This window comes from Mobula birostris, chromosome 10, assembly GCF_030028105.1.
Source record: "Mobula birostris isolate sMobBir1 chromosome 10, sMobBir1.hap1, whole genome shotgun sequence".
Lineage (NCBI taxonomy): Eukaryota > Metazoa > Chordata > Chondrichthyes > Myliobatiformes > Myliobatidae > Mobula > Mobula birostris.
This window is the reverse complement of record NC_092379.1, coordinates 129728661-129756044: the sequence shown is the minus strand read 5'-3', so window position 1 is coordinate 129756044 and position 27384 is coordinate 129728661. Positions and strand designations below refer to the sequence as shown.

The following is a 27384-nucleotide window of genomic DNA, read 5'->3' as shown; positions in this document are numbered from 1 at the left end:
TTTTCTTTAAGCTTGCGTATAGGTATGTATGATCACCTATTCGTACATGTTCAGTGGATTTTTAGTAATTTGTAGTATAGCAGTACAGAGATGCAGAGATACTAACCCATACATCTTTGAGACATGGGAAGAAAGCTGAGCACCTGGAGAGAGCCCACGCAGTCACAAGGAGAATGTGCAAATTCCACACAGAGAGCGGCAAGCATTGAACCTGAGGCTACGTCCACACTACGCCGGATAATTTTGAAAACGCCGCTTTTGAGTAAAAATGACAGGCGTCCACATTAAGCATTTTTCAAAATATCTCTGTCCACATTAGACGGATATTTGGGCGAATCTCTTCTTACCGGGCATGCGCAGGACGCACAGAAAACAAGCGAAGAGGAAATGGTATACTTGGTGCACGTTTGTCCAGCTACAGAGTAGAAAAACGTAGAAGGAATTGCTCTTGGCTCTCGCGCAGGAGGATTTAAAACTAAAAAAAACAAATACTGGAGCGTATGGAGGCAACCGACAGGGAGTTCACGGACAGCATGACCCAGCTGACGATGAACATTGAAAAACTGACTAACTCTGTTGCATTAATAAAGCACCTTGTTAAATGTATAAAACATGTCTGCATCAGTGTTATCTTGTATTTCCATACAATGTTACCTTAGGCTGTTACACATCTACTGTCAGAGAAGTACTTTGCATAAATAGGTAAACCACCTTCATACAAGCAAGGACAGAAAACAGGGCAAAGTGAGTATACTTATTTATTCAGTAAGCTATGGGTCAAAGAATTTGGTGAGTACATTTCTAACTCTTCTGGCTTCAGTCTCATTGCTGTCTGTTCTGAAATTGTTAGGTTCTGCGAAGCACAGAATCAAATATCACTGTGATGATTGTATGCTCTAGTATCAATTGTTTGGCAACAATAAAGTACAAATAATAATAATAAGAATAACAATAAAAAGAAAACAATGAAATGCTGCACTGCCGCTATCTGTTCCGGCATGTTATGACAGCTCCAGTTACCCCGTACATACTGCAACAGATATTAGGCGTTTTCAGTTTTAATCACACTGGGGACCGTTTCTGAAAATCTCTGTTTTCGGGGGATGAAAACGCCGTTTCAGTGTGGACGGAAGGTCAAAACGAAGAGAAAAAGCTTTGTTTTCAAAATTATCCGGCGTAGTGTGGACATAGCCTCAGTCATTGGCATTATAATAATGTGCTAACGACTGTGCTACCTTACCACTCTAAATTTTGTAGCTGCTTTGTCTGCATCCTGTATGACATCATAAATGAAAGCATCTCATAGGCTGTTCTTATCAAGGAATTTTCTTATCCGTCTCGTCTGAGCCAGTTAGAAATAAACTTCTGGAGAATTGAATCTTGTGGAGTAATATATACTCTGATAAAATCTCAAACAAAATGCTGGAGAAATTCAGCAGGTCAGGCAGCATCTCTGGAGATGAATAAAGAGAAAATGTTTTGGGCCGAGACCTTTCATTAGTTCTGATGAAGGGTCTTGGCTCGAAACATTGTCTCTTTATTCATCTCCATAGATGCTGCCTGACCTGTGGAATTCCTCCAGCATTTTGTCAGTGTTACTCTGGATTTCCAGCATCTACAGAATCTCTTGTGTAAATAAAAGCATAATGTCTGGTTATTATGTACCAGTGATAATCACGATTTTCGCTGAATAGTATAGGATGGAGTGAAATCACTAAGTAAGCTCTCAAACCTTTAAATACTCACAGTTTTCTCAGTTTGGAAAGTCCTGAAAAGGCTTTGCTGGATATGGAACTAATTGAATTAAATTGCAACATCCTGTGGAATAAAAGACAGAAATCTACTTCAAAAATAAGACAAAAAAGACTGACACCATTCCATGCACCCACCACTCTCTGTGTGAAAAACTTACCTCTAACATCCCCCTTGTACCTACTTCCAAGCACCTTTAAACTATGCCCCCTCGTGTTAGCCATTTCAACCTTGGGAAAAGGCTTCTGGCTATCCAGACGATCAATGCCTATCATCATTTTATACACATCTATCAGGTCACCTCTCATCCTCCATCACTCCAAGGAGAAAAGGCTAAGTTCACTCAACCTATTCTCATAAGGCATGCTCCCCAATCCAGGCAACATCCTTGTAAATCTCCTCCGCATTCTCTCTACAGCATCCACATCCTTCCTGTAATGAGGTGACCAGAACTCACAGCTCTTGAACTCAATCCCACAATTGATGACGACCAACACACCATATGCCTTCTTAACAACACTGTTAACCTGCACAGCAGCTTTGAGTGTCCTATGGACATGGACCCCAAGATCTCACTGATCCTTCACACTGCTAAGAGTGAATTTATATTATATTATATTATATTCTGTCTTCAAATTTGACCTACCGAAATGAACCACTTTACACTTATCTGGGTTGAACTTCATCTGCCACTTCTCAGCCCAGTTCTCCATCCTATCAATGTCCCACTGTAACCTCTGACAACTCTCCAGACTTCAAAATTCAGTTCTGGCGTCCTCTTTAAGGAGTCTCTGAGGAATGTTAGAGTTTTCCCCAGATGCCCTGGTTTCCTCCCACAGTCCAAAGACCTACCAGGTAGATTAAATGGTCATTGTAAATTGCCCCATGATTAGGTTAGGGCTAAATCAGTGCGGTCAGGGGTTGCTGGGGCAGCACAACTCAAAGCACTGGGAGGGCCCACTCTTCACTGAATCTCTAAATAAATGAATAAATAATCACACTTCAAATACTTCCAAGGTATTTGTTAAAGTAGATTAACTGAACAAAAGCAGTTTTCCTGGAAACAGTGCAATCTTTTGGAAATGGCCAGTATTCATTCTTACGTTATTGTGTTGATCTTTTTATTCTAGTAAGGATTTCAAGTTAGTACCCCAATCGCTGTCTCCAATGTCAGAGCAACAAATGGAGTATAACCTCTGACAATTCAATAGGTGTTAGACATGCCTTTAAATCCCACCAAGGAAGGTCTAATTTTATGGTCAATTTATTTGGCTGAATCTGCATGACAACAATCAGCTTTGCATTGTTATGGCACTGTTTCATTTACACATTTCAACAGACAAAAAATGCATGCACTCTTTGTAATGTACAAACTGCACTTTATATGTCAGATTCCGGAAACTCTGAGAGTCAGCAGCACATGGCATGGTCAGTACTATTGTGGTCTGTACTTTGGTGGAATTAGTGCTGGCAAAAGGGCCTTGGTAACTCTTCTGCAGATCCACCAAAAATCCAGCATTTTCCAATGGGAAGCAGAAAAGGCTTCACTGATGTTAAAGAACTGGAGGTTTGTTTTAAAGATATGGATGATATGGATTGGGGTGGGGGACAGACCTGGATTGTATTTTAAATCAATGAAATAAAGATGAAATTTTAATTATAAGCTGGTTCCAGCTTACAGATATTTTATATACTAACCACATTGTATTTTGCTCCACTGCACCAGAATTTGTGGATCCTGGATCACCCTCTACAGCCACTTGAGGACCCACCAAAAGGCAACCCCTTAGGAGAAGGTCACACTCGCTTTGAGTGATCACACTACAACTATTGCGTGTACTTGCTATAATTATCTTATTTCATTTCATTAAATCTTTACCCTAACACCACCCATATTTAAACTAATGGAACAGATACTGTGCTCAGTCATTAATAAGCATCAGAATCAGAAACAGCCAGGTACAATTTACAGATGGCAATCTCAAGAGCAAAGGAACAATTCCGATTGTGGTTAGAAGATGAATCAACTCTGGCAGGGTTTGGAGGCCGTTACTAAATGAAACCTAACATCAGGAATAGCTGTGATCCTTCACTCCCAGATGAGACGAACATCACTTATGCAGTTTTTGAAAGGGAGAATAACACTAGAGCTATGAGGATCCCTGCAGCATCTGGTGACCCTGTGATCTTTGCCTCGAAGGCTGACGTCAGAACGTCTTTCAAGAGGGTGAATCCTCGCAAGGCAACAGGCCTTGATGATGTACCTGGTAGGACTCTGAAACCTACGCCAACCAACTGGCAGGAGTGTTCAAAGACCTCTTTAATCTCTCACTGCTACAGTCAGAAGTTCCCACCTGCTTTAAAAGGGCAACAATCATACCAATGCCCAAGAAGAGCAGGGTAAGCTGCCTTAATGAATATCATCCAGTAGCATTCACATCTATGGAGATAATGTGCTTTGAGAGGTTGGTTAAGGCACGAATTAACTCCTGTCTAAGCAAGCACCTCTACCCACCGCAATTTGCCTATTGGCCTACAGTGGATACGATCTCATTGGCTTTTCACACAGCTTATGATCACCTGGACAATACTAATACTTGCATCAGAATGTTGTCCAATAACTACAGATCAATGATTTAGACTCTGGAAAAGCTTCTCTCCCTCTGCCATCAGATTTCTGAATGAACATTGAACCCATGAACACTACCTCACTACTTTCTTCTCTTTTTGCACTAGTTATTTAACTTAAAAATATATATATACACACTTTACTGTAATTTACAGTTTATTATTATGTATTGCAATGTAGTGCTGCTGCATAACAAGAAATTTTACTACATATGCTGGTGACGTTAAACCTGATTCTGATTATCGTGGACATACATCATGAAATTTGTGCTTTGCAGCAACAGTACAGCTGAATAATTATTACTATAAGTTACAATAAGAAATACAGTGCTGTGCACAAGTCTTAGGCACATATACAGTATATGGCTAGGGCGTCTAAGGCTTTTGCACAGTACTGTATTTGTCAACATGGAGCGGAGAGCGAGTTTGTAAATCTGGTAGGAGCAAAGGATGTTGGGAATGGTGAAGGTGGAGCGCTGCGGGAGGGGTGTGGCACAGGTGGCGGAGAAGGAGTGCCAAGGGCAGTGGGCGGCGTGGATGTAGACACACCCAGCCCTGAGACACCTGGCCAGTGATGTTGTGGGAATGGAACTGGACTCTCTGACGGTGGTGTCTGAAAAGAGGATGCTGTCCAAGTTGCATGCCATCTTGGACAATGTCTCCCATCCACTACATAATGTACTGGTTGGGCACAGGAGTACATTCAGCCAGAGACTCATTCCATCGGGATGCAACACAGAGCGTCATAGGAAGTCATTCCTGCCTGTGGCCATCAAACTTTACAACTCCTCCCTTGGAGGGTCAGACACCCTGAGCCAATAGGCTGGTCCTGGACATTTCCTGGCATAATTTACATATTACTATTTAATTATTTATGGTTTTATTACTATTTAATTATTTATGGTGCAACTGTAACGAAAACCAATTTCCCCCGGGATCAATAAAGCATGATTATGACTATGACTATGACTATTACAGAATATCTCTCTGGTGCTTCCCCTCTCCTTCCCCTTTTTCACTCAGTCTATAATAGAGACCCATATCAGCAATACAGTGCAATACATAAAATCACTATACACACACACACACACACACACACACACATTCATACAGTATATATGCCTAAGGCTTTTGCATAGTACTGTAAAAAAGTGACAAAAGATATTAAAATAGTGAGATAGTGTTCATGGACCTTTCAGAAATCTGATGGTGGAGGGGAAGAAGCTGTTCCTAAAATGTTAATTGCATGTCTACCACCTGCTGTACCATCTCCCTGGTGGCAGTAATGAGACGAGGGCATTATCTGGGATGATGAGGGTCTACAATGAATTGCAAAACTTGTTATTATTATTGTACCTTTGATGCACCATCAATAACTCCAAAAAACTGTAAATAGAGTACATACTGAAAGGCTTTTATTCGCAGTAAAATGTGACCTCCAACATGCTGAGAGTCTGGCCCTGGACTGAGAGAAGGAGCAGTGGCACAATCGCCTTTACTCAGCGGTCTGTGGAAGGAGCCACAGGGGCAGTCAGCAGAGGGGCGTGTCCAGGCAGGTAACCCAGTTACAACATATATATATGGCTTACCACAACCTTGAAAGTGCTTTAAAATATATTGAAGAAGTTCTGTAAATTTGGATTTCTGTAAATCAGAGAGCCCTGTACTGTTTTAAAATGAGACAACTGACTTGTATTTCTTCAAAACTAACATTAGTGATCAGCTTCAACGTATGCATCTTGATAGTAATCTTCTGCTGATTTTTTTTATATTCCAATGGTTAACTAATGTATTCTTTGTTCTGGAAATACTTACAATATATCCAGTTCTCGATATCTGATGAACATTTCATCTGTGAGAGTTGTGAGGTTGTTACAACTTAGATCTCTAGACAAAGAAAGAGATATAAAAATTCATTCTGAATACATTTTCCATTGTATTTACCACAACATTCAGAACAGCAGCGAGCTCTTATCTAATGCAAATGTTCCAAATTATTCCTGTTTTACTGGATTGAGCATCTGCATCAGTATAAAAGTTTCAACAGAAGAAGAGACAACTGGCTCATGACAATAATAGTAACATTTATAGAGTAGTTTTCATACAAATTATGTAGTTCAAAGTGGAAACATGAGAAGACAAGATAATTTTATTTAAAGGCAAGGTTAAATAAATAGGTTTTGATATCAGCTTCTGCTGGCTTTCCACATGCTAAAGTCCAATTCTCTCAGTCCTTCCTTGTGTTTGTTGAGACTTTTCATTCTTTCTGTCACAGCAATCAGTTGACTTTTCATATAACAACAATTTCCTCTGCTGTTCATTGGCTTTTAGATATCATTAAAATGAATGCAGAGATTGTTTCAGCAATGTCCCATTTCCTCTTCCTTTTCCATATTCCTTACCATTTTTAAATACTAATCGATGGTATGTTCTTTGATGGCCTGAAGATATGCTGCAATGACAAATGAGGGTTGGAATGATTGGCTTCTGACAATCAAACACTGTTGTTCTTGTGTAAAGACTGCCCCCGCCCCCCCAACCAGTGGACGGCTCCCTCTAAGGCAAGACAGCGGTTATACTTTATTAGGAGTTTGAAGAGATTTGGCATGTCGACAAATACACTCAAAAACTTCTATAGTTGTACCGTGCAGAACATTCTGACAGGCTGCATCACTGTCTGGTATGGAGGGGCTACTGCACAGGACCGAAAGAAGCTGCAGAAGGTTGTAAATCTAGTTAGCTCCATCTTGGGCACTAGCCTACAAAGTACCTAGGACATCTTTAGGGAGCGGTGTCTCAGAAAAGCAGCGTCCGTTATTAAGGACGTCCAGCACCCAGGGCATGCCCTTTTCTCACTGTTACCATCAAGTAGGAGATACAGAAGCCTGAAGGCACACACACAGCGATTCAGGAACAGCTTCTTCTCCTTTGCCATCCGATTCCTAAATAGACTTCGAAGCTCTGGACACCAGCTAATTTTTTTTAATATACAGTATTCCTGTTCTTGCACATTTTTTAACAATCTGAGGCAGACCCAGCAATTCAGGAACAGCTTCTTCCCCTCTGCCATCCGATTCCTAAATGGACATTGAAGCTTTGGACACCACCTCACAGTATTTCTGTTTTTGCACATTTTAAAAAATCTATTCAATACATATAATTGATTTACTTGTTTATATATTATGTTTTATTTTATTTATTATTATTTTTTTTTCTCTGTCTGCTAGATTATGTATTGCATTGAACTGCTGCTGCTAAGTTAACAAATTTCACGTCACATGCCGGTGATAATAAATCTGATTCTGATTCTGATTCTGAATTTCTGCGACTTCAATTTGGTTAGCATTACTTGATGTCATAATTAAATGCCATAGTGTTGCAAAGAACAGTTCCTCTCATCTCACTTCTGTAATTAAGCTTTTTTTCTACACATTAAAATTTATTTAAATCTTACATGCATCCAACAATGTCAGGGAGTAAAAATCTTTGCGTCATAACTCCGTCATAAAGTACAGACGTGAATTTAAAAGAGTAATGGCTTGTAGAAAGAAGCTGTCCTATTAACCTGTTGGTCCTGGCTTTAACGATGTAGTAACATTTGCTCGACAAAAGCAGCTGAAACAGTTTATGGTCAGGGTGACTGGTGTCCCCCATGATCTTCCCAGCCTTCTTTCTGCACCTGCTGCTATAAATGCCCTCAATGGAGGGAAATGAGACTGTGGTGAGGGAACATTTGGACTAAGACTGTGGTGAGTCTGAAAGACATAAGAACATCAGAAACAAAAGCAGAAGGGGAGCATTTGGATCAGCTTGCCTTCTCCACCATTCAATAGAACATAGCTGACAATGGGGAGAGTCCAGACAATGTTCATGAGAATGATCCCGGGAATGAAAAGATTAAAATACTGCGAGTGTTTTTTTTTAAATGGCTCTGGCCTTGTACTTGCTGGAATTTTGAAGAATGAGGGAAGATCTCATTGAAGCCTTTCGGATATTGAAAGGCCGAGATTGAGCGGGTGTGAAGAGGGTGTTTCCTATGACAGGAGAGTCCAGGACCAGAGGCCACAACCTCAGAATAGAAATATATAGAACAGAGATGAGGTGGAATTTCTTTAGCTAGACAGTGGTGAATCTGTGGAATTCATTGCCACAGATGGCTGTGGAGGCCAAGTGATTGGGTATACTTAAAGTGGAGGTTGATAGGTTCTTGATTAGTAAGTGTGTCAAAGATTATGGGGAGAAGGTAGCAGGGTGGGATTGAGGAGGATATTAAATCAGCCATGATGGAATGGTGGAGCAGACTGGATGGGCAAGTGGGCTAATTCTGAGGTGCTTTATGGTCTGATGGACATCATTACCACTTTCTGAACTAACCTCAGATTCAGAACCTTCCAGCTTTGATTGTTCTCTTGTAGGAATGTACTAAATTGTTCCTGAACCATCTCCTTTATAAAGATTCCCCCCTCACTCCCTTACATCTCTATTCCTCTATCATGGCAGTTTTTCACTTCAACACCCCAATCCAGTTCATACCACAGTTTGCAGACACTGGCACCACTCACACTACTCCATTTAGGTGTGTTTGTTCTAGGTTTTTCTTTCACTCTCCAAAGCTGAACTTCTTCTATTAGCTACTCCCTTGCTATAAATTTCAACACTTGAGAGACTTTTTTGCTTCGGACCACAACTGTCAATCTCAACCTGGTTGAGTGGGAAACATCAAGTAAATTCTTCCGATTGGAATTTGGAAATTCTTCCTTTTTAATGCTCTTAATGCAATTACCCATTTGAATTTGGAGTAGCTAAAATCTTGCATTATCACTTCCCTCGGGTTCTTGCATTTCTCAATAACAACTTTTTATCCACTTGCTCCCTATTTCCTCACTAATATTTGGTGGTGTCCACAGTGACATGATCGCACCTTTACCATTATTCAACATAATCCAATGTTGAGGGCACTCTTCAAAACTAATATCTTCCAGAATGAACTGCCACCTCTATTTCATTATGTACCTTTGAAAAATATCTAGCAGCCAGAAAGAATAAGCATAATCTTTTTCTCGGAGCAAAATCTGTTACTAATCTATGCCATGCCTCTGTTATTTATCTCTATTGTATACAAAATGTATTTATTTATTTCTTGAGATGCAGCACAGAATAGGCCTTCCTGGGCCTTTGTGCTGCACCACCCAGCAATCCCCTGACTGAATCCTAGCCTAATTATGGGACAATTTACAGAGACCAATTTTAATCAACCAACCTGTATGCCTTTGGACTGTGGGAGGAAACAGGAGCACCCGAAAGAAACCCATGTGGTTATGGGGAGAACGTACAAACTCCTTAAAGGCAGCTGTGGGAATTAAACCTGTGTCGTCTGTACTGTAATGTGTTGTGCCATGCCATCCTAACTTATGAGGGGTATAGATTGGGTTAATTCAAGCAGGCTTTTTCCATTAAGTCTGGGTGAAACTAGGTCTCAGGGCCACAGATTAGAAGTTTTTTTTTAGATTAAAGTCTGTCACGAGCCTTGTGGCCCATCAGGCCAGTGCTTATGCCGGTTTCTGTGACTTGAAGCGACTGAGAGTACGAGTCTCCCCCCCCCGGACAGGACGCTAGTCTATCGTGAGGTTAACCCCCAGCATCTTTGCCGGTACCCATTCTCAGCTGGGTAGACTGGAGCATTGTGTGGTTAAGTGTCTTGCTCAAGGACACACATGCTGCCTCGGCCGAGGCTCAAACTCACGACCTTCAGATCGCTAGTCCAACGCCCTAACCACTTGGCCACACACCACACAGATTAAAAGTGAAAGGTGAAATATTTAAGGGGGACCCGAGGGCAAACTTCACTCTGAGGGTGGTGCCAGTGTGGAATGAGCTGCCAGAGGAAGTGGTGGACATGGGTTCGATTTCAACATTGAAGCAGTCTGGATACGTACATGGATGGGAAGGCTATGGGCCAAGTGAGGTGATGGGATGAGGCAGAATAATAGTTTGGTTTGACACTAGATGGGCCAATGGGCTTGTTTCTGTGGTGTAGTGCAATATGGCTTTACATTTCTATCTTGTTTTTTGCATTACAAACCTTATAAGCCATATACTATGCATTTACACAGATGCATTGCAAAGTTAACCTTTGTATTTTGAATGCTCCTCCCCTTAACAAATTCTATTTTAATTTTAACTCTTCCAATCATTGTACCTTGAATTATATATTTTGATGCTCAACCACAATGAGTTAGTTTAATTACAAGAGATTCTGTAGATGCTGGAAATCTTGAGCAACACACACAAAATGGCGGAGGAACTCAGCAAGTCATCCTGCATTTATGGAGGGGAATAAACAGTCACATTTTCAGTCAGAGACCCTTCATCTGGACTGGAAAGGAAGGGGGAAGAAGACAGAATAAGAAGACAGAGGTAGGGGAAGGAGTAAAGGTTGGCAGTAAAACCAGATGAGGGGGAAGATGAGTGGGTGAGGGAGGTGGATAAAGTAAGAAGCTGGGAGTTGATAGGTGGAAAAGGTAACAGGCTGAAGAAGAAGGAATTTCATAGGAGGGGAGAGTGGACCATGGGAGAAAGAGAAGGAAGAGGAGAACCAGACAGAGGTGATGGGCAAGTGAGGAGAAGAGAAGGGGTGAAGAGGAGCCAGAATGGGGAAAAGAAAAAGAGAGAAGGGGGAGGGGCAGCCTTTCCCAAGTGTTGGACTATGAAAAGTAAAGATAAGGTGAAAAATAAATGTACAGGTAGCTCTGCCATCCAACATGTTTTTTGACTGCTATGAAGCTACTTACAGTATAAGTACATTGGACGAGACCGTTGGAACAGTGAGAAGGCCTGCATCTTCACAACTAACTGTCCAGCCTTTACATAAGCACCGTTCTGGATACAACTCAAGTGCTGCAAGGAAGGACAAGATAGTCATTGAAACAATTATATGAAAAGGAATGGCAATAACTTCTGTTTAGTTGAGGAGAATTAGTGTACATAAATCAAGACACAATGATAGAAATGGAACACATCTTTTGATTGAGGGGAGATTTGACAGAGGTATTCAAAACCATGAGGTGGTATACATAGGGTAAATGCAAGCAGGCTTTTTCCACTGATGTTGGGTGAGACTGGAACTAAAGGTCATGACTTAAGGGTGAAAAGTGAAATGTTTAAGGGAATATAAAGGGGAAATAAGGGGCAAGAGTGTGGAATGAGCCGACAATAGAAGTGATGGGTGTGGGTTCAAATTCAACATTGACGAGAAATTTAAATAGGTTTATGGATGGGAGGGGTTTGGGGGCTATAAAAGAGTCTGGGTGCAGGTCAATGGGACTAGGCAGAATAATAGTTCAGCATAGACCAGCTGGTCTGAAGGGCTTGTAACTCTACTGTAGTGTTCTATGACTCTATGAATAATTAAGCCTTAGTTTTAAATACACATATATTTCAAAATGTAGGTGCTCCTGAATTTCTAGATCGTTGATTGTTATTCTCCATATAAAGTGCTTACTCACAGCAATTGATCAGTTTGTCATCACGAATAATAAGTTGCGTTATGTACCAGTCCATAATCTGGGGCCAGCCACCCAAGTCTTCTGAATGGGAAAGAAATAAGTAAATGAGAAATGGTGGAGATTATCTCAAGGCTTCACTCTGACAATGAACTCAAGAATCACCATCAAATATGAACATATCCAAAACTGAATATACTTGTACTGTATGTAACACACACAAAAAGCTGGAGGAACTCAGCAGGTCAGGCAGCATCTATGGAAAAGAATAAACACCCTCAAAGTGGGGGAGCAACGCCTTATGTTCTGTCTGGATACTCTCCAACCTTATGGCATGAATATTGATTTCTTCCTCCAGTGAATAAATCCTCACCCTCTATTCTCCATTCTCACTATTTACTTCTTCTCACCTGCCTATTACTCCTCTCTGGGTCCCCTCCTCTTTCCCTTTCTCCTATGGTCCACTCTCCCCTCCTATCCGATTCTTTCTTCTCCAGCCCTTGACCTTTCACCACTTCACCTGTCACCTTCCAGTTAGCCTCTTTCCACTCCCCCTATCATTTATTTCGGGCATCTCCCCCCTTCCCCCTCAGTCCTGAAGAAGTGTCCCAGTCCAACTCGGTCCAAACTCTTTCCCATGCATGCTGCCTGACCTGCTGAGCTCCTCCAGCGTGGTGTGTGTGTTGCTTTGGATTTCTAGCACCTGCAGACTTTCTATGTTAGTCACTGCATAACTTGTTCAAGGTGAAGGTGGGTGGTGAGGAAATCTCATAAACTTAGCCACACTAGTTGCTGATATATTGAGGGCAGTAGTTTCATTTCACTGTGGATTTTTCAGAATAGACATTTATCATAGAAACATAGAAAACCTACATCACAATACAGGCCCTTCGGCCCACAAAGCTGTGCCGAACATGTCCTTACCTTAGAACTACCTAGGCTTACCCATAGCCCTCTATTTTTCTAAGCTCCATGTATCCATCCAGGAGTCTCTTAAAGGACCCTATCGTTTCCGCCTCCACCACCGCTGCTGGCAGCCCATTCCACGCACTCACCACTCCCTGCACAAAAAAACTTACCCCTGACATCTCCTCTGTACCTACTTCCAAGCACCTTAAAACTGTGCCCTCTCCTGTTAGCCATTTCAGCCCTGGGAAAAAGCCTCTGACTATCCACACGATCAATGCCTCTCATCATCTTATACACCTCTGTCAGGTCACCTCTCATCCTCCGTTGTTCCAAGGAGAAAAGGCTGAGTTCACTCAACCTATTCTCATAAGGCATGCTCCCCAATCCAGGCAACATCCTTGTAAATCTCCTCTGCACCCTTTCTATAGTGAGGTGACCAGAACTGAGCACAGTACTCCAATTGGGGTCTGACCAGGGTCCTATATAGCTGCAACATTACCTCTCGGCTCCTAAACTCAATCCCACGATTGACGGAGGTCAGTCGAATTGGTCCTGAAATTATGGGTGGCACAGTGTCATCGTGGGGGCAGCGTAGTAGCGCAATGTTTTACAGATGTGAGATTGGAGTTCAATTCCTGCCACAGATTAGCGAGTCTGTATTTTCTCCCCATGACCGCATAGGTTTCCACTGGGTGCTCTGGTTTCCTCCCACATGTCAAAGACATACGTTTAGGATTAAGAAGTTGTGGGCACACTATGTTAGCACCTGAAAGGTGGTTACACTTGCATGCTGCCCCAGCATTTCCCTATCTCAAGTCATGCATTTCACAGTATGTTTTGATGTTTCGATGTACATGTGATAAATAAAGCTAATCTTAAATCTCAAATTAGCTAGCTTGATAACCTGGTTTCAGATATATGGCTATAGGTACGAGTCATGCAATCCCCAGAAACAACCTTGCCCCGCACTGCACTCACCACAACGGTCTTCGTCTGCTCCATTTTCACACTCTTTGATCCCATTGCACTGAAGAGGTTGTGCCAGACACACACTGAGATTGCCACATGGGAAGTACCCAGGAGGACAGGATGTGGTTTGATCTTCTGTGTGAATTACATTGCAACCTGAAATAACAAATACAAAAATAACATTTGATAATTGAAAAGGAAATTCTCCAGTTTCTCCTGAATTTCAGAATTAGATTCATTAGTGACTGTTTACATAAACGACTGTGCAAATGTTTCCGAGCTTTATCATAGTATGCCCCATCTTCAATAACTGGCCACACTGTTCTAATTATTATACTCACCAATATTATACTTTCCTAGTATTGTAAGTTTTTATAAATGTTCATTTTTTTATTCATATGAATTTCTTTTAAATGTCTCTGATCATCAGAAAGTTTTAAAAATAGTTCAGACAGATAGTGAGTAGTCAAAACTCATTTGGGGAATTCTGGGAATACTACCTCAGGATCTGCCATCTGAGGCCTGGTCGCTACTCATGGCTGACTCCTGCTCGCAGAACAAGCACAACAGACAAGTCTGCAATGGGATCAGAATCACAGATCTGATAAAATAACTCTATGTGTGGAAAGCAGTTGCTGACGGAGGTTTAGAGTGGGCCTTTACTACAACGACATGAAATATTCCAGTTAATAAGGCCTCTTCTACAACGATCCATCCAGGTTTTTCCCAGTGGCCACCCAATTCAATTCTACTTCCCATCCCCATTTCCACGTCAGTCCATGGAATCCTCTACTGCCATAATGAGGCCACTCTCCGGTTGGAGGAGCAACACCTCATATTCCATCCGGGTAGCCTCTAAACTGATGGCATGAACATCAATTTCACTCTCTCCCCCCTTTTCTTTTTTTACATTCCCCATTCTGTTCCATGTCTTTCTCCTTCTCTTCTCCTCTCCGCCCTTCACCTCCCTTTGGTGCCTCTTTTCCACCTATCATTTCCCAGCTTCTCACTTCAATCCACCCACCTTCCCCCTCATCTGGTTTCACCTGTCACCTGCCAGCTTGTATTCCTCCCCATCTTCTTATTCTGGCTTCTTCCCCCTTCCATTTCATCCTGATGAAGGGTCTCAGCCCAAAACATCGACTGTTCATTCTTCTCTGTAGATGCTGCCTGACCTGCAGCATATTAAGTTTGGTACCCTAGATTTCCAGCATCCTCAGAATCTCCTATGTTTGTGAAATCATCTGTGATTCCCTGGTCTTGTTCTGTTTCCCTTTCTTACATAGATTCACATCAGTTATCCAGCACTATTCCTGACCTAACATCTGTGATAATGCTCAGTCAGCTCAGCTCCAACTCACTTTAATATACCTGAACTCAAACTATCTGGATCAAACTGTCTTAAATTTGATCTATTACCCCCTTCACTGAAACACCGTCCTATCATAAACTGTCAGGAAAGATAAAATCCATTTGTTAGGAAAGTGATGGGTTTAATAACGCAACATGTCAAAAAGGCAGCGTCCACATTTTAACAAAGGAAATTCATTCAAAGTGGCATCACAAGTAGATAGGGTCGTAAAGAGAGCTTCAAGGGTTCATTTATTATTAAAGTATACAACTCTGAAATTCTTTAATTCTCCGGGCAGCCATGAAGCCGAGAAAGAAAAGAAAGGCAGCAAGATCATCAATCCTCAGATTCTATCTCCCCTCAAAAAAAACGAACAAAACTGGAACAGACACATCAACCCCCAAACTTCCCTTCCTGCACAAAAAAAACAAAATGGATCAGGCACATCGACCCCCAAATCCCCCTCCCCACAAAAAAAACCCAAAAAGATCAGGTAAAAAAACATCGAGTATAAAAACTGTAAGACTGAAAAGTCCAAGTCCACATCCAAAACGCAGAAAGAGTCCTTGCAACACTCTCTGGGTGCAGCAGCAGGCTCACCCCTCTCCGGTACAGAGCAACTGATCAAAACGGCAAGCAGCCAGTGCTCTCGCTCTGCATTCGCTTCCATGCTTCGTTCACCTTTGTCGCTTTAATCGGCGAACAATGGATGTTATTACTGGCGAAATGGAGCCGAACGTTGGCTTGCGACCCATCCTGCAGTGTACCCACTACGAAGTTGGCACACGCTGCCTCTGCCTCCCAGAATCCTTTCAGAGACTGCAGAGTGCTGGGACACCCAAATGATCTCCAAATTTCTGCATTGATGTTTCAGTCACCCTCGTCACCTTAATCAGCAAACAACGGAAGCCATAATCGGCAAAATAAAGTCAAACATCGGCTTGCACACCATCCTGCAGACTCCTCACCACAAGGTTCACTCACACTGCTTCTGCCTTTCGGAATCCTCTCAGAGACGGCAGAGAGCTAAAGCACCCAAACAATCTCCAAACAGCAAAAAACAGGCTCGAACATTTCCAGAATCACATTCAAGACGAGAAACAGACATAAAAAGACATAAAAGTGAAGAAGGTGGTTTCATGATCTATCCAGAAGATGTCGATCAAAGGAGCGTTGTATGCACGCACCATCTTGACTGGAAGCTTTTGGCACATCGGCCTTCATAAATCAAAGTACTGAGTACAGGATATAGGATGTTATGTTGAAGTTGTACAAGACACTGGTGAGGCTTAATTTGGAGTATTGTGTACAGCTTTGCTCACCTACCTACAGGAAAGGGGTAAATAAGGTTGAAAGAGTACAGAGAAAATTTACAAGGATGTTGCCAGGTCTGGAGGACCTGAGTTATAAGGAAAGATTGAACAGGTTAGGACTTTATTCCTTGGAATTTAGAAGATTAAGGGGAGATTTGATAGAGGCATACCAAATTATGAGGGGTATAGTTTGGATAGGTACATGGATGGGAGAGGTATGGTCCCTGTGCAGGTCAATGGGAGTAAGCAGTTTAAATGGTTCGGCACGAACTAGATGGGCCGAGGGGTCTGTTTCTGTTCTGTACTTTTCTATAACTATATGACTCTATTCACACATTTGTATTAATGTCTCAAACACTCAAGTGTGCTAACAATGTAAATATCAGTGGGGAAATTCATTTCGAGAATGTAAGGATTCTGTGAAGTGATCTGGACAGGTTAAGTGAATGAGAAATATACCATTTGGAATAAAATATGGGGTATTGTGGTTATCTGCCGTGGTCAGGAGAACAGAAAAGCAGAGCACTATTTAAATAACGTAAGAGTAATGGACTTTTATTTCCTTATCGTCCAAGAATCTACCTCAGCCCTAAATATACTTAATGGCTCAACGTACACAGTTCTTCAGGGTAGAAAGTTCCAAAGCTTCTCAATCCTTAGAGGAAAGCAATTCCTTTTCATCTTCCTCTGCAAATGGCTAAATCCTAAACAGCTGATGCTTGATGTCCAGGGATTAAATATGATATTAAATACTACAGCCAGAACACCACAAGGCATAGGACCAGAATTAGGTCTTATGGTCTTACGGTTATAGAGCTTATTTTTTCTGTGTAATTTGAAGACTAAATGAGGTTTTCAAGATATTAAGGAGGAAGTGACGAAGTAGAGAGAAAAACTACTTCTGATTGTAAAACCTAGAATTGGCAGTATTGTCCATAATCTGCAGGGACTGAAGTTAGATGGTTACCCAGAAGAGGTTGTATAAATTTGGAGTTCTTTCCAAAGCAATACTTGATATTGGGACGATTTTTGTAAATCAAGGAAATCAAGGGATGTGGGTCAGAAATGGCAACGTGGTAGTTAGGTCGTTAGGTTATTAGGTGTGGCTTCCTGTATTCTGGGGAGGCCGCTTCATCGAGCACCTTTGCTCTGTCTGCCACAAAGAGCAGAAACTACCAGTATCCACCCGTTGCAATGCTGCCTCCATTCCAACCTGTCAGTCCATGGCCTTATCGACGGCCACAATGAGGCCACACTCAGGTTGGAGGAGCAACACCTCATACTCCATCTTGGTAGCCTCCAACCTGATGGCATAAACATCGATTTCTCGAACTTCCAGTAATTGCCCCTACCCTCCCTCCCGCACCATTTCCCATTCCTATTTCCCTCTCTCACCTTATCACCTCCCACTGGTGCTTCTCCCCCTTCCCTTCTTCTATCCTTTTCTATCGGATTCGCATTTCTCCAGCCCTTTATCTCTTTCACCAATCAACTTCCCAGCTCTTTACTTCACCCCTTCCTGCTCTCCCGTTTTCACCTATCACCTTTCACCTCGTATTTCACCCTCCCCTCCCCAAGTTTCTCACTGTGACCTCTCCCCTTCCTTTCCAGTCTTGAAGTAGGGTCTCGACCCAAAAAGTTGACTGTTTACTCCTTTACATAGACGCTGCCTGGCCTGCTGAGTTCCTGCAGCGTTTTGTGTCTGTTGCGTAGGTAGCTAGGTCACCGATCAGCTACCATCTCAGTGAAAGATAGAATAAACAGCTTGCTCCTGTTCATATCTTCTTGAGTTCCTACTGCAGCCACAGAAAGAGCAATACACAATGTCCAGCTAGGCCAGGGGAGGTGATTTTAAGCTGAAAGCAGAAATTCTTTCTGGTTGAATAGACTAAACTCCTGCATTCCTTTCACACCATGTACGGTACAATGTGAAATACAATGACAGCTTCCGATAACAGAGATGGTGCCAATGGGAGGGAGCAACACACTCCTTCCTGAAAAGAATAACATGAAAATATATCACTCCTTTCAAAAGAGTGAAATGTACATTATGTACAAGGGGACCCTTTGGGGAAATAGTTGAAGTTCCGTGGACTAGTTTAGTGACTACATTGTGAGGAGCAGTTTCTCTCAAGGAGCATTGAGCTGATTGACTAGTTATAGGCTCTGGAAGCGTTGTTTAAAGATTAAATATTTGCCAGTGCATTTGACCAACTAATATGTGTCCTTCCAAAACCATATCCTCCCCTATCAGAATTCTGAATGATCCATCAACCCACGAACACTACCTTCTATCTTCCGATGAAGGGTCTCAGCCTGAAACGTCGACTCTTTGTTCGTGTCCATAGATGCTGCCTGAGCTGCTGAGTTCCTCCAGCATTTTGTGTCTGTCACTACACATAAACTAAGACTGACAAACAACCAACGCGCCAAAGAAGACAAACTGCACGAATAAAAAATAATACTGAGAAAATGAGTTGTAAGGAGCCCTTGAAACTGAGTCTGCAGGTCGCAGAATTGGTCTCTGAGTGAAGTTATCCACAGCCAGGAGTCTGATCATTGTCAGGTACTCACAGTAAGTGCACAATTTGTGAAAGATGCACGTTTCATCATACAAAGTATCAGAGTGGATAAACGGAAGAGTTTATGTCTGTCTAAAGAGCATTGGGAACAATGTTATTGAAACTTATTTTTTCTTGAAATTCATAGAACTTAACATGTTCAAACTTGACCTAGAAGAGTTAATTCAAGCCTCCCCTCCCCCCGTAAGTAACAAAAAAATACAACGCACAGTCCCTGACTTCATTGAACATCAACTTCCAAGAGAATTTCCAGGAACTTCAGATTAATCAAGACCTAAAGGACCCCAACAGTGACATTCTCTTCAAGTAAAAAAATGCATTGTGATTCCTTCATGTGTGTGAAATACCAGCACTCTACCAGACCAATCATTTCATACCATTCTTCTTTAATGTGATTTACCCAAACAGGAACAATGGGGAAAGCCAACAGTACAGCACGGAACAGTACACAATGATTGATAAATGTGACCCAGTGCAACCAAATTACTGATCCAGTTGTGAGCTAAAAATAAAGCAATCTTGGCAAGTCTAAAAGCAAGGTGTAAGCACTGGCGCAAACTGATTTGTCGTCGTAAGAAAGTGAAAACAGATTAACCACAACCAGGATTCAAATGGTCATAAATATGAGGGTGATATTCAAGATATGGTATTTTCTAGAGTAACACAAGCAAAATGCTCTGTATGTCCACAGCATTTACTCTACACAATCTCCTGTGTTTATGGCATTTTCCAGTTCAAGCCACGCTTTTAATGCTAACAAAACACTCTGGAATGTGCTCATAAATACTGTAAACCTAAAGATTGATCAGAAAACCTGTAATTTTCTCTCTAATATAATTCTGTTATAACTTGCTTACTTAAAAGTTCAAAGTAAATTTATTATCAAAGTACATATATGTCATCATATACAATCCTGAAATTTATCCACCACCTGCTCCCATAGCTTCACGTGACCCTGATTGGGGTGGCGGGGTGGTGCTAAGCAGATACTACACATCTTGTTCTAGGATGACTTGCAGGCTAGCAGAGGGCAGAAGTGACTTACACCTCCTTTGGGAGAAACCTATCACCACCCCGCCACCCTAAAAGAATAAATTAATCATACAATATAGTGATAAATATAATCATATCAGTGCAATTGGTCATTGTGATCTACTAGACAGGAAAATAACTTGAGATTAAAGAGATAAAGGTGAGCAATGAAATTCAGTCACTTGAGAGGGGGGGACATAGAATCAGGAGATGTAGAGTCAGTATGGATGGAACTTAGAAACTGTAAGGGCAAAAAGACCCTGATGGGAGTTATCTACAGGCCCCCAAACAGTAGCCTAGATATAGGGTGCAAGTTAAATCAAGAGTTAAAATTGGCATGTCACAAAGGTGATTCTACGGTTGTTAAACTCAAACACAGGGAAATCTGCAGATGCTGGAATTTCAAGCAACACACATAAAAGTTGCTGGTGAACACAGCAGGCCAGGCAGCATCTCTAGGAAGAGGTACAATCGATGTTTCAGGCTGAGACCCTTCGTCAGGACTTCATACAGATCCAGGTTTGTGCTCCAAATGGGTTTTTTTCCTTGTTTTTTTTGTTAGCAGGGTTTTTTTGTTTTAATTAGCAGGGGTTCTTTTTTCCTTCTTTCTTTTTTCCAAAAAAAAGCTTTAACATTTTGTTTTTTTAAAATTATTATTATTGATGTACTGTTTAGCTTGGTTAATAGTTTGACTCTTATTATACATATTGATATATTGAATTGATTATTTTAATGTTTTTTTGTTGTCGATTTTCAATAATAATTAATAAAAAGATTTAAAAATGAGTCTAGAGTCATAGAACATTATAGCTCAGAACTGTGATTCTGTCTAGTCCTATCGACCTGCACCCGGATCATAGACCTCTATACCCCTCCCATCCACATACCCATTCAAACTTCTCTTCAGTGTTGAGAACGAACCTGCACCCACCACTTCCACTGGCAGCTCGTTCCACACGCACCACCTTCTGGAATATGGGCCAAATGCAGGGATTTGGGACCAGCGGCAGGGGGCACTTGGACAGCGTGGACTTGTTGGGTCCAAGGGCCTGGGGCCAAGCTGCATTGCTGTATGACTCAGACACTGGCTCAGAAGACTAACACCAACTGAACAGTTCAAAGGATACAGCTGCCAGAATGGGTAGGGCAGCTGGTGACAGAATAAGTGTGATGGGAGAATCCACATGACCCTGCCCTCACTAATCTGCCTGTCTGAGACCCTATACTTACTGCCCGTTACACCGCTGGCATTTAGGGAAACAATGAAGGTCCTCCATCTCTGGTGGTGTTCAGGGCTTAATTCATCGCGTCAGTAGCCTCCTCCTGGTTTGCACGACTGTCGGTCATGCAAGTCCCAGGTGGAGCCTCAAGAATACCATCACAATCAGATGTAAATGGATCCTTCATTGCTGTTTCTGTAACAATTTTGTTTTACCAGTTAGGGTTGTTAGCCCTGAACTGAACCCTCTAACCTGGAGGACCAGTAGACCACTCTTAGTCTGGCCTCTACCCTTTGACCTGTTTGGCATGGGCGACCCTACCAAAAATTAAAGCATGAAGCCCTGACTCCAGCCAATATAGCTCTCTGGGTCATTGAGGCACGCAAGCCTCCAAACCACCACAAGGTCGTGGTCCTCTTCGAGCTAGAGATATACTGTTCCAAAAATATAAGGAAGTGCACAGTCCCTGTGAAGACGAAGTTCTTTATTCGCATCAGGGCATGTTGTATTGTGCTATGAACTTGCTATATTGGATAGCTTAAGAAATGGTCAAAGCTGCACTCCAATAGTGATAGAGGACATCATTATAATCATGTGCTATATCAGATAATGTGGGTGATCATGGTCCTTATGACTGTGATTGTTCATGGCAAATTGTTTGCCATTGCCTTCTTCTGGGCAGTGTCTTTACAAGACCGGTGACCCCAGCTATTATCAATACTCTTCAGAGATTGTCCTGCCTGGCGTCAGTGTATAGGACATCAAAAGCAGCAGAAATATATTACCACAATCTGTAACATAATGGCCCAACATATCTATCATTTTGCCACTGTCATCCAGGAGATGCTGGAATTGGAGAGAGGTTCACAAGAAAGATCCTGGGAATGAAAAGGTTAACGTATGAGGAGCATTTGAAAGCTCTGGGCCTTACTTGCTGCAGTTTAGAAAACTGAGGGGTGGTGGGGGAGATCTCATTGAAACCTACAGAATATTGGAAGGCTGAGATAGAGTCAACACTGAGAGGTTGTTTCTGATGGTGGAGGGGTCTGGGATCAGAGGGCATGGGCCCAGAATACAAAGACGTTGCTTTAGAACAGAGATAAGGAAGAGTTTCTTTAACTAGAAGGTAGTCAATCATACAGCTGTGGAGGCCAAGTCGTTGGGTACATTTAAAGTGGAGGTTGATGGGTAAGGGGCTTCAAAGGTTACGGGGCGAAGGCAGGAAAATGAGGTTGAACAGAGAACGTAGAAAATCTACAGCACATTACAGGCCCTTTGGCCCACAATGTTGTGCCGACCATGTAACCTACTCTAGAAGCTGCCTTGAATTTCCCTACTGCATAGCCCTCTATTTTTCTCAGCTGCATGCACCTATCTCAGAGACTCTTAAAAGACCCTATTTTTCTCTATCACATTCACTGGCAGTGCATTCCACACACCCATCATTCTCTGCATGAAAAACTTACCTCTGACATCCCTCTTGTACCTGCTTCCAAGCACCTTAAAACTATGCCCCCTCGTGTTAACCCTGACGTGTTGAGAGGGAAAATAAGTCAACCATAATCAAATCTCAGAGCAGACTCGATGGGTCAAATGGTTTATTTCTGCTTCTATGTCTTATGGTCTTATGGACTCTGTTTCAATGAGGAGCGTGTAGAAAATCCCCTCAGAAACATGATGGGGCATAGCTAAAGCTGAGATGCCTTTCTAGTGAAGCTGTAACATATTCTGTGTATACTGAGCAATGACAGAGCTCCTTGTTCTCACAACTAACAGAATATAATGAAGTTCTGCAGACCTGAAATGTCCAAGTAAGAATGGTGATGAACTCTGATTTAACGTGAAAAGGAAAACAAAAGAATTGTTCACTCAAGTGAGTTCATTAATTGGATGAGACTAGAACTAGAGGTCATGGGTTAAGGGTGAAAGGTTAAATATTTAAGGGGAACCTGAGAGACAATTTCTTCACTCAGAGGGTGGTGCCAGCAGAACTGGTTGAAGTAGTTCACCAGATTGATTCCTGGGATGGCAGGACTTTCATATGATGAAAGACTGGATGAACTAGGCTTATACTCATTGGAATTTAGAAGATTGAGGGGGAATCTGATTGAAATGTATAAAATCCTAAAGGGATTGGACAGGCTAGATGCAGGAAGATCGTTCCCGACGTTGGGGAAGTCCAGAACGAGGGGTCACAGTTTGAGGATAAAGGGGAAGCCTTTTAGGACCGAGATTAGGAGAAACTTCTTCACACAGAGAGTGGTGAATCTGTGGAATTCTCTGCCACAGGAAACAGTTGAGGCCAGTTCATTGGCTATATTTAAGAGGGAGTTAGATATGGCCCTTGTAGCTAAAGGGATCAGGGGGTATGGAGGGAAGGCAGGTACAGGGTTCTGAGTTGGATGATCAGCCATGATCATACTGAATGGCAGTGCAGGCTCGAAGGGCCAAATGGCCTACTCCCGCACCTATTTTCCATGTTTCTATGTGGGTTTGATTTCAATATTTAAGAGAAATTTGGATAAGTACGTGGATGCAAGGGATATGGGGGCAATGGTTCGATTGTGGGTCAATAGAACTAGGCAGAATAGGAGTTCGGCACAGACTAGATGGGCTGAAGGGTCTGCTTATGTGCTTTAGTGTTCTATGATTCTATTAAGAATACTTACAGATAAGAGCTGAGCTTAAAATCCATGACAGATAAAAAGCATTACACTACTTGCCAATCTCAACAAAGATCAAAGATTTGAAGGCTTATACACTTCCAACTAAATCAGCGGTCGAATTGCTATGTTAGTTGATCAACTATGGTCATCTACTGAATGCACTCAGGTTCCTCCAAAATAATCCCAGACCCTTGACCCTTCCTACCACTATGAACAGACGCTGCAGCCTATGGGAACACCATCATCACCAATTTCCTTTCCCAGTCACATACCATCCCGATGTGAAATCTCATCAGCTGAGGTCCCAACAATGTCCAAGAATTTGTACTAACATGTGACATTACTGTATTAAATGTTCTGTCAAAAGCATGGGGCTACACAGAGCAGAGGAGCAAAAGGTTGACTTTGACTAGTTCAAAGTTCAATGAATCTCAGGGCAGTACATGGTGACACTTAATGTAATTTGATAATAAATTTACTTTAACTAGTGCTATGAATGGAGATAATGAAAAGTTCAGTCCTTTAAACACATCCAAGCCTGCTCTTTCATTGTTTATTTTTCGGGAAGTGGATGCTGCAGCCAAGGAGACCATTTAATGCCCAACCCTTTTTGTTCTTAGGAGCGTTCTAGGAAGACATATTCTTGAACCACTGCTGCCCTTCTGGTGTGGTTACTCTCAGAATACAGGTTAATGGGAGCTTTTATAAAATATTTATATTTATGTATTTGGAGGTATAGCAGAGTAACAGGTCCTTCCTGCCCAACAAGCCCAGTTACACCCATGTGACCAACTAGCCTACTACCCCCTGGACACATTTGCAATGTGGGAGGAAACCGGAGCACCCAGAGGAAACCCACTCTGTCATGGGGAGAACATACAAACTCCTTACATAGAGTGGCAGAAGTTGTCAAAGTTTTAAATGTCATGCCAAATCTTCACAAGCTCCTAAGGAAGTAGAGGCTGCCATGCTTTCTTCATAATTGCACTTACGTGCCCATTGCTTTCACTTGTGCTAGACCTCTTTGATACTCGGTCAAATGTACCCTTGATGCCAGCTATAAACACTCTTGCCCCACCTCTAGCGTTTACCTGCCGAAGAGTTTTGACCCAAAATGTCGACTGTACTTTTTTCCATAGATGCTGCCTGGCCTGCTGAGTTCCTCCAGCATTTTGTGTGTGTTGCTCGGATTTCCAGCATCTACAGAACTTCTCCCGTCTAGAATTCACCTGTTTGGTTCATGTTTGTACCACGCACGTGATCAGGTCCGGAGGGGTTAGGTATTGTTGAACAAGTTATTGATGAGTGAATGCCCCTTGGTAGAACTGTCCCTTTGTATAACATCTTCCATTTGTAGCTGATTCAACGGAGACTGACTGTACAGTAATAAGCAGGATTAATATTGTCTATTCACAAACAAGAGAAAATCTTCAGATGCTGAAAATCTGAGCAACACACACAAAATGCTGGAGGAATTCAGCAGGCCAGGCAGCATTTATCATCAGACAGAATACTTACAGATAAGAGCTGAGATTAAAACCCATGATAGATAAAAAGCATTACACTGCATGCCAATCTCAACAATGATCAAAGACTTGAAGGCTTATTACACTTTCAACTAAATCAGCGGTCAGAAAAGAACACAGTCAACGTTTTGGATCGAAACGTTGACTGTACTCTTTTCCTAGATACTGCCTGGCCTGCTGAGTTCCTCTAGCATTTTGCATGTGATGCTTTGTCTTTTGTTTTTTTCCTGATCTATCCAATCAACTTTCTGAATACAGGGCATTGTGCAATCATGTGACAATACCTGTGGATAGTAAAGGTCTAAAGATAGAACCAATGGAAATGGCTGGTTAATCCATTGGAATATTTCACCTCCCAGATGTGGAATCATTTACAATGATTTCACCACGAAGCACAAAATGAAATTTTTATTCTATTTATATATTTATTTAGAGCTCTCGTATGGATAAGGCCCACCCATCGATTTAATTCTAGCCTAATCATGAGACAATTTTACAATGGCTAATTAACCTCGTAACTGGTTCGTCTTTGGACTGTGGGAGTAAACCAAAGCACTTGGAAGAAATCCACATGCACGTGAGAAGGCATGTACAAACTTGCTTTCTGCCAAGCCACTTGTAGATGAGTGGTAAGGGGCAGATGTAAAGTGCTTGATTCCATTGTTCTTCACAAAACTTCGGAATTCTTCAGAGACAAATTGTCGTCCATTGTCTGTGCAGATTTGTTCTGGTATGCCATTCCTGGCAAACATGGTCCTCAGAACTGTAATGGTCTTTTCCGATGTGGTTGTCTTCATTTTGATGACCTCTGGCCATTTGGAATGTCCATCAACGGCGATTAAAAAGATTGTCCATGAATGGTCCAGCAAAGTCAATGTGCACTCGTTGCCATGGTGATGAGGGCCACTCCCACAGATGGAGAGGGGCTTGTTGGTGGTGTGTTCTGGATCTTTTGACATTCAGAGCAATTCTTGGTCAAGTCCTCAATCTGTTTATCGATTCCTGGCCACTACACGTAGGCACGGGCAAGACTTTTCATCTTCAAGATACCCAGGTGCCCCTCGTGCAGTTTCTCCAGCACTCTGGTGCGTAGCTTGGGAGGAATCACAACTCGTGAACCACACATTAGTGTTCCCCGACACACTGACAACTGCTCCTTCCTCACTGAGAAGGCTGGAAACAGTGTGTTACCCGCGATGGCCATCCCTTTACCGTGATGTCATACACTTTTGACAACGTAGGGTCATTGCGTGTTCCCCTTTCAATGAGGCTGTTTGTCACTGATAATTGTTCAACTATTGTTGTGTGAAAGACCTCTCCTGAATCCATTTGTGTAGTTATCTCTGAAGTCATAAGTGGTAAATGTGACAAACCATCTGCGTTGCCATGTTGCTTGGTCCCCTTGTGTTCAATATCATACATGTGACCTCCTAAGAAAAGAGACCATCACTGCAGCCTTTGTGCTGTCATCACTGGAATGCCTTTTCTTAGATTGAAGATTGACACGAGAGGCTGATGATCAGTCAACAGAGTAAACTTGTGACTATACAGGTAGTGACTGAATATCTTGACTCCCCACACGAGGCTTAAGGCCTCTCTGTCAATCTGTGCATAGTTGCGTTCAGCTGAAGTTAGCGTTCTTGAGGCAAAGGCTATTGGTCTTTCAGAGCCATCTGGAAACTTGTGCGATAACACAGCTCCTATCCCATGGGGCAAGGCATCACCAGCTAGTCGGATAGGTAAGGAGGGGTCAAAGTGCACGAGCACCCCTTCTGAAGTTATGAGTCTTTTAGTTTCTTGAAACAATTTCTCACAGCCCTCAGTCCACTTCCATTGTGTCCCTGTCTGTAATAGTGCACTTAGTGGGTGTAGGACTGTGGATCGGTTATGCAAGAACTTGTGGTAATAGTTCACTAGTCCAATGAGACACATTT

At 42.1% G+C, this 27384-nt stretch overlaps 1 protein-coding gene across 3 annotated transcripts in view; it reads right to left on the bottom strand.

Annotated features, from left to right (window-relative positions):
- Positions 1-27384, bottom strand: part of rxfp2l (relaxin family peptide receptor 2, like) — a 99933-nt gene that overhangs the window by 45374 nt on the left and 27175 nt on the right. For 2 of the 3 annotated variants that reach the window (XM_072270956.1, XM_072270957.1), the window contains exons 2-6: positions 13770-13916; positions 11886-11966; positions 11172-11277; positions 6196-6267; positions 1747-1818 (exon numbers count right to left, since the gene is read on the bottom strand). In XM_072270956.1, coding sequence (XP_072127057.1) covers positions 1747-1818; positions 6196-6267; positions 11172-11277; positions 11886-11966; positions 13770-13916 — 478 coding nt within the window. Of the gene's footprint in view, positions 1-1746; positions 1819-6195; positions 6268-11171; positions 11278-11885; positions 11967-13769; positions 13917-27384 lie in introns of those variants that run through there. The other variant, XM_072270958.1, reaches the window with a different exon arrangement.